At 53.0% G+C, this 7,979-nt stretch overlaps 2 protein-coding genes across 3 annotated transcripts in view; both read right to left on the bottom strand.

Moving 5' to 3' along the window:
- Positions 1-4,007, bottom strand: part of OPA3 (OPA3, outer mitochondrial membrane lipid metabolism regulator) — a 67,366-nt gene extending 63,359 nt beyond the window's left edge. Inside the window, exon 1 of one of the 2 annotated variants that reach the window (XM_011367946.2) lies at positions 2,483-4,007. In XM_011367946.2, coding sequence (XP_011366248.1) covers positions 2,483-2,624 — 142 coding nt within the window. In that variant the 5' untranslated portion in view covers positions 2,625-4,007. The remainder of the gene's footprint in view (positions 1-2,482) is intronic. The other variant, XM_011367944.2, reaches the window with a different exon arrangement.
- Positions 4,008-5,635: 1,628 nt separating this feature from the next.
- GPR4 (G protein-coupled receptor 4) lies at positions 5,636-7,979 on the bottom strand. Its single transcript, XM_011367947.2, has one exon. The coding sequence runs from the start codon at positions 7,627-7,629 to the stop codon at positions 6,541-6,543; it is 1,089 nt and encodes a 362-aa protein (XP_011366249.1). The 5' UTR covers positions 7,630-7,979; the 3' UTR covers positions 5,636-6,540.

The following is a 7,979-nucleotide window of genomic DNA, read 5'->3' as shown; positions in this document are numbered from 1 at the left end:
TTTTTAATCTAGAGTCTACTCGAGGATCATGCACTGCATTTGATTATCATGCCTCTTTGGTATTCTTTAATCTACGGCAAGGCTCAGCAATCCTGCCCACTGCCTGCCTTTGTAAATAAAGTTTTATTGAAATACAGCCATATGCATGTGTTTGCCCACAGGCCCTGCATGATCTGCCCGCCCTTCTTATCACCACTGGTTTTCCCTCTGCCCTCAGTCCCCACTTAGTCTCTCTGCTCAGCTACGATGGCCTCGCTGTTGGCCAAACGTGCCACGCTCACTCTCTCCTGCCTTCAAACACTTCTGTATCCCTGATGTTTTCTCCAAAGCAGTTATTACTATCTAATATACTTAATATTTTAATTAGTGATTTTGTTTATTGTCTGGCTCCCCTTACCCCGAGAATTAAGGTCCCCGAGGACAAGATTTTTTGCCTTTTCTTTTCTGCTGTATCCACATGTACACAATAGCCACAATTTAGTGCCAACCTCTGACTTAACACTGTATATCCATTTATTCCTCACAATATAAAAATTATTCATAGCATGAATGCATATATAATATACAGTACACAAAATGGGATTAATGTCAGTATCTATCTCATAATAATTTGTGAGGATTCAATGCTAGAAGCCCTGTGAAGTGCTTACCACACACTGTGGTACAAAGTGCATGCCCATTCAATGTTCCTATTATATAGTGCCCACTCTGCAGAAGAAGAAACTGAAACTTAGAGGGGTTAAGTGACCTGCCCAAGCTACCCAAATGGGAAGGGGTGGGGCCCAGAATGGAACCCACATCAGCCTAACTCGAGAAGCCACTTTGTACACCACAGTGCTAAGACATATCATGGCTTGGGAACAAGGCAGTGGCAGGAAACAGAAACCAGCTCTGAGAATCCACAGCGCGGGATTTCAGTCCTGCTTCTGGCACAAACTCACGTGCGACCTCAGCAATTCACTTCTGTCTCAAGGCCTGCGTTTTCTCTTCTATAAACTGGGGAAAGTCATTTCCCCTCCATGACATGGGGATAAAATGAGATAGGTGACATGAAAGGACTTGGTAACCGTGCAATCCAACACTCTTCCAATCTAAGATGTGCAGCACTGGCAGAGAGTTCACCAAACACCAACGGATTAAGAATTTTAGGCCCTGGAATGCAAACTTTAAACACTCAAACTTATAAGGAAAAAAACGTGTATTCCTCTTAACCATTTGGCCTTTGTACGGGCCCCTCCTTCTTCCTCGACGTCATCCTTGTCCCCGTGTTGTCTGGTGAGGCTCTCCTCACCCTTCAGGTTCCAGCTCAGAGGTCTCCTCTGCCAAGAAGCCCTTCCTGAACCCCAAGCCAGGTCAGGCGTCCAGTGGGTTCTTCCATCCCAGCTCTGCTCACTTTAGGTCATCACTCTTGCAGGATGGGTCTGTCCCCACTAGACTGTGAGCTCCTTGAGGGCACAGACTGAGGTGGTTTGGTCCTTGCTGTTTCACCGACACTGCCCAGCACAAGGCCAGGCAGAGCTGATGCTCAGAAAATACTAGCTAAATGAAGTGATGGATGGATAGATGAATGGTGGTTCTCTGATCCAGCAAATTACTTTAAACGTCCTTATTTTCTGCTGACATAGGCCTATAGCATATAGTTTGTCTTTTAAAAGTAGCTCGTTATTTTGAGTGTGTACTATGCTCTTCAGATCTCAGCTCGGGCTGCCCTCCTCTAGACAGCCTTCCTGGCACCATGCCCCTGGATCAGATGGCCTCTCTGAGGTCCGAAGTTCCCACCACCCTGACCACTCTGGCTTGACGGGTCATGAGTGTGTCTCCCAGCACTCAGCAAAGCGCCAGCACGGTATGTCTACTGAATGGATGGACGAATAAACACGACGTGTCACTGGATTAATGAATAGATGAATGAATGTTCGCTCTGGTTAAAACCACCCTTTTGCCAGATTCCCAGGCCACGTCCCCGGACCCCAACTTCGCCCCGAGACACACTTCTAAGCCAGGCCTCCCCGGAGTATAACTGGGGCAAACCGATGTCCTAAACGGATGATGTACAAGGACCTCTCACCTCCCAGACGGGAGGAAAACTGAGGCACGAGCTGGAGTTAGGGAAGCTAAGGCACCAAAGGATGGCCTGGCAAATGACCCCGTCTGGTCCCTCCTCGGCTCGGCCCCTAGCTCCACTCTGGCCTGGAATACCTCGCCCAAATTACTCTCGTCCCCCACACTATTGGCTCGCCTAGACATCAGTCTCCACGCGCTCTCTTCCTCTATTGGCCAGTATTTTCAACATGGGAGCGGGCGCCCTGCCCCACCCCTTAGGTCCTTACGATTGGACTACCCGCATGCCCTTATCCCAGGAACCCTCCTTATTGGCTGCAAGACTTTGCCGGTTCGAGCTGTGATTGGTCGTGAACCCGGAGCAACCACCTAAGAGAGGTTGGAGAATGGAAAGGTTGGAGGGACATGGGGTCAGACTCACGCTGAGCCGGCGGGAGGCAGATATAGGTCTTGAAGAACTCGCTTCGGCGGGCGGCCTCCTTCATGCGGTTGGCAAGCGGCTTACTGATCTGCCGGATGCCCAAGTATAGCAGCTTCGCCATAGGGAACGCGCCCACCACCATCTTGGCGGTCGCACGGGGCACGCGCAACCCTGCTGACTGGGCGGGGCGCCTCCAATCTCTCCCTCCTCCCCCACCCGCTCATCGCCGTGCGTGCTTGCGTACGTGCGTACGCTTGGGGGGGAGAATGCAGGGGCGCTCCCTGACGTCACCGCGTCATCGCCGACGCCCGGGCGTCCGTTTGCTGAATATGCAAATGTACGGCGGAAGCGAGGCGGTCAGAGGGCGATGCGGTTAAACGGCAGCTCGCTGGAACGTGGATGGGTTCCCACGCCCGCGTGGCTGGTGTCACCGCGCTCTTTCGTGACGTTACGTACCTAGATGGCCTTTTCGCCCAAATGAGGCCCTTAGTCCTAATTAGGGCTAATGAATCCCGAATACACCTACCCCCGCAGATTAGAGCTCTCACCGTGTTTGCGAGAAAGCTCTCATTTAGTCATACAGACCTGGTTTGGGATAACAGTTCCGTCATTTACTTGCTGTGTGATATACTGGACGAGTGACTTGACTTCTCTGGGCATCAGTATTCTCGTCCGCAAAATGTGAATCATAATAGCACTCACTACTTTACTGGGTTATGTGAGATTTGCATGCGAATCTCGAATGTAGAAAGATAGTGAACTATGTCAAGTGCTTAGAGTGGTGCCAGTCACATAGTAAACACTCAATAAACAGTCTTTATTACCGTACAAGTATTAGCATCATTTTTGCTAGCCCTAGCATGAGGGTGTATTTCATCTCCAGAAGCAGCTAACCCAGCCGCTTCCCAAGTAGCCGAAAAAGGCCCAGAGAGGGACAGGGGGCTGGCAGGAGGTTCCCCAATCAACAGAAGTTGATAGCCCAGCATCTTGGCTAATAAAATCATACTCGTTCTCAAGCCCCATTGGGGGCAAGGGCCCCCAGGGAGTTGACTCAGGAAGAAGTTTAAGAACATGTCCCAGCCTGTCCTCCCTCACCCAGCAGGGAGTAAAATTATATAAACAAGATCAGGAAGGGGTGGAGAGAAATTTCTAGATGGTGGAGTGCTGATGGGTAATTGAGAGATTCAAAGAGAGGCAGAGGGAGAGAAGACAGGAGCACAGAGAAGTGGTATGCAGGAGGAAGTGAACATTCAGGATGTAGAGTCGGGCACCCTGGGCTTTCCACCCCGACTGCCCGACCATCTTTTGTCAAGTGTCAGGCACTGACGGACCTCCATTTCTTTATCTGTAATGATGGCACTGGCATGTTTGAACCCAGATATTCTAAATTATATACTAAGAATGCCAAGACCATAAAAAGAACCCCTCCCCAGGATCCCTTCTAGACTAAAGTTGCAAGGGAGCTTGGGGCCTGTTCAAGGTCCACATCCACTTGGTACCAACCCAGTTTACAGACTGGCCAACTGAGACTAGAGGATGAAAATGATTTATCCAATATTCCAAAGGTCGCCGGGATGAAGCTGAGCCTGGGATTTCTTGAGTGGCAGCCCACAGTCGTCTCCTCATCCCTAGAGAGTAACCCTGGGGCCCAAAGACTTACTGGGGGACTGAGGTCCCCCATGCTGGATTTAGGAAACTTCCAAACTTGTACATGACTTTTTTTTTCTGTATAATTCACTGCTGTTTCCTCGGTTCCTAGAACAGTGCCTGGCACACAGTAGGTGCTCGATAAATATTTATTGCATGAATGGGAATGAGTATTTGGTGGAAGGATAATGTGCAAGTTTTTATCCGATTCTCTGAGGTGACTGTGTTCAAAGCGTCTGGCCCCCTACATCTCCATCTCAGTAGCTTTATGGCCGTGAAACGAGATGAGAAAATAACCAGGGCCCCCAGATCCCAGGCTCCCCTCTTTTCCCTCCCCCTAACACCAAAGCCCCAACTTCCTGCATCTCAGTAACCCCCCTCATACAAAACCATTTTCTTCTTTAAGTTTGTTTTTTTTCTTTATCCCCTCCTCCCTCCTCTTCATTTCTCTGAGAAGGGTTTCCAGGAACCTCTTCTGGGAACTTCTGGGGCAAGGGAGGGAGAGGTGTGTGTGTGTGTGTGTGTGTGTGTGTAGAGATCATTGCATCTCATGAGGAGCTTGGAGACTATTACACAGGGGAGGAAGAGAGGGAAGTGACCTATCAGGAGGGGCGAAGCTTGTGTAGATCTGAGTCCTTCCTCCTGTTCTCCAGCCTGGTTATAAATGAGGACCATTTCTGGTGACTCCTGGCGGCCAGGGAGGGAGGGGGATACCAGCCATGGCAGGCAGCCTTGGCCATTCTGGGGCGTGGGAACAGACGCATAGATGCGGAAGAGAGAGAGAGCCCAGGGTGGCCCCAGCTGACTCACCGCCTGTGTGACCCTGGGCTAATCACTTGGGCTCTCCGGTGACCGCCCTGGAATAGGGCCTGGGATCATTCCCAGAGGTCTTTCCAGCTCAGGCTCCCAGTCACCCTTTTCTCAGGATGGGCAAGAGGCTCACATTGCACAATCCCACAGGTCCTTGTGCTTTTCTCATCATTTCTTCAAAATAAATCCCAAAGCTGACCACTGCCCCTTGCTCACTCCACCGCCCACCCTGGTCCAGCTGCCAGTATCTCTCACATGGACTAATGCAGTCACCGCTTCACTGGGCTCCCAGCTGCTGCCCTAATTTCCCGTTCTGTTCCCCAGCAGCCAGCGAGATCCTGTTCACATTTAAGTCAAATCACATCCCTCCTCTTGTGGCTCTCATTTATCTCAGAGTAAAAGGCAAAGTCCTCACCAGGACTTAAAAAGCCTCAAAAGATGGGCCTCTGTCCCCTTGCCAGGGGACCTCCCTTTTCTGTCACACTTCATCTGCACCGCACACTGCTGTACATGCTGTGCCTCAAAGTTCAGGCTCTCTCTTCCTTCGGGCCTTCACGCCCGCTGTTCCCTCAATGCTCTTCCCCTGGGCAGCCACAGGGCCGACGCCCTCGCCTCCTGCTGGTCTTTGCTCAAACGCCACCTTCTGAGTGAGCCCTTCCCTGACCTCATCTAGATCACACTCCATGTCACTCTCCGTCCCTTCGATTGGCTTTATTTTTCCAGTTGCAAATATCATATTCATTTTTATTTACTCTTTACCATGAGCCCCGTGAGGGTGCGGCCTGGGCTGTCTTGGTAACTGTTGTATCCCCATCCCCTGCCAGCATAGGGAAGACAATAGGCACAAATAAATCTTAAACAAATGAATGAATAAATATCTTTCCCCTGGTTCCACGCCTCCTTCCCCAGCCTGCCCTGCTCACTCCGCCTCCAGCCAGTCGACCTTGATTGCCCTTCACTTGGGTTCTGACATGTTCCCTCTTCTTCCTCATTCTTGACTTGGAGAATGCTGTTTATCCAGAAACTTGGAGTTGCTCTGTCCTGGTCTCTCTCCCCTACGTGACCGGAGGCTTCCCAAAAGCAAAAGCGATCACTCCACGCTCAATGAATTTCCCCTTCCACTTTCCCCTTGAATCACCTACTTTCACCTCCTTGTTGGAAATAAGCCTAACTTTTTTCTGTTTTTGTCTTGACCTTCTGGAAATTTAATTCACCAGTCCCCTCCTCCAGGAAGCCCTCTCTGACCTCCAGACTGGGTCAGATGTCCCTGGGATTCCCTCAGACCCTGGCCTCCCCTGCCCGAGGCTTTCACACTCTGTGTCATCACTGTCCACTAGAGTGGGGACCCGTGAGGGCAGGGCCACCATGTCACTAGCACCAGTGAGCACAGGGCTGGACGCAGTTCACCTGAATTGTTAGGGGTCATGGTGGAGGATGACGGTTGACCAATGACCCGCCAGCCTCATCATCATCGTTTCTCTGTTTTCTTCTTGTGAATGGTAACACAGCCTTATTTACATACAATTTGCATATACTGGCAGACGGGGGGGAAAGGGCATGTGGAATCGGATGTGAGGAGTGGGGGCTCCACGATTTGAGGTTCACTGCACCGGTGGCAGCATCTTCAGCTGCACCTGGTCCCCCTGGGTGGGCAGGGCTGCCGCCCAGCCGGCCACCATGGCCTTGGCCGTGCTATTCCTTTTGGAAGCGAGTGGTGTGTCTAGGGTGAGCGAGGCGTTGGCCATCTCCTGGGGCTTGTCGCTGGCCAGGAAGCGGAGCAGGTTGTGCAGAGCCTTAGCCACGTCACTGCGAGCGCCCTCATTGACGAGGCAGTAGAGGATGGGGTCGGCCACGCAGTTGAGGCTGGTGAAGGCCAGCGAGCTGTGGTAGGCTGAGAACACACGCTCCTCGAAGCCACAGTCCCAGGGGCGGCCCAGGTAGACGGCGCTGCGGGAAAGCAGGAGCACGTGGTAGGGCGCGAAGCAGACCAGCACGATGGCGATGAGGCTAAGGGCCAGCCGCTTGATCTTGGCCTTCTCCTGGCGCTCGGTGGACACACTGCCCCTCACGGCCCGCAGGATGCCACGGTAAGACAGCAGCATGAGGGCCCAGGGAAACAGGAAGCCCACGAAGACCCGGTAGAGATTCATCCAGGCCACCCAGCCTTCCATGGGGAACTTCTCGAAGCAGAAGGTGTGGTTGTAGCGGTCACGGAAGAGCTCGTCGTGGAACAGGGGCGCCGAGTTGGCGCCCAGCTCCGTGGCCCAGACCACGGAGCTCACGGCGACGGCCGTCTTGACGCGGCGCAGGCGGGCAAACCGCAGCGGGTAGGCCACGGCCAGGTAGCGGTCCACGGAGATGCAGCACAGGAAGGCGATGCTGATGTAGATGTTGGTGTAGAAGATGAACCCGAAGAGCTTGCAGGAGCCGGGGCCGTGGATCCAGTTGTCGTGGTGCAAGAAGTAGTCGACCCACAGCGGCAGCGTGCAGATGTACAGCAGGTCGGCGATGCTGAGGTTCATCAGGTACACGCCCAGTTCGTTGCGCTGCCGCACCTGGCGGTAGGCGGCCCACAGGGCCAGGCAGTTCGTGGGCAGCCCCACGCCGATCACGAAGATGTAGAGGGATGGCGGGAAGAGGTGGTCCACGCGAGAGTCCACGTGGCAGCCCTCCCACGTGCGGTTGCCCATTCTCGGCGCTCGGGCGTTCAGGTGCTTCCCCTGGCCCGGGGGGGCTGTGGGGCCGTGGGGGGCGGGAGGCCATCGGGCCTCCTGAGCCCCCTCCTTGTGGGCTCAGGGGAACATGGCGGAAGGCGGTCCACAGGGAGGAGATGAGGTTGCTTATGAATCCTGGGCCGGGGGCCGGGCAGGAAAGGGCGAAGCTTGAGAGGGGCCGGGCAGGATAGAATTACAACGGGAGGGAGGTTTGGGAGGGATTAACAAAGAGCTTCGTTAAGGGGGTGTTTATAGACCCAGTCTGAGTATAAACGAGGGAGTATTGGGATAACACAAACATTGGCTGAAGGGGATATTTACAGAGA

Source organism: Pteropus vampyrus, unplaced genomic scaffold, assembly GCF_000151845.1.
Source record: "Pteropus vampyrus isolate Shadow unplaced genomic scaffold, Pvam_2.0 Scaffold138, whole genome shotgun sequence".
Taxonomy (NCBI): domain Eukaryota; kingdom Metazoa; phylum Chordata; class Mammalia; order Chiroptera; family Pteropodidae; genus Pteropus; species Pteropus vampyrus.
The sequence above is the reverse complement of the archived record's forward strand: the minus strand, read 5'-3'. Positions and strand labels throughout refer to the sequence as shown.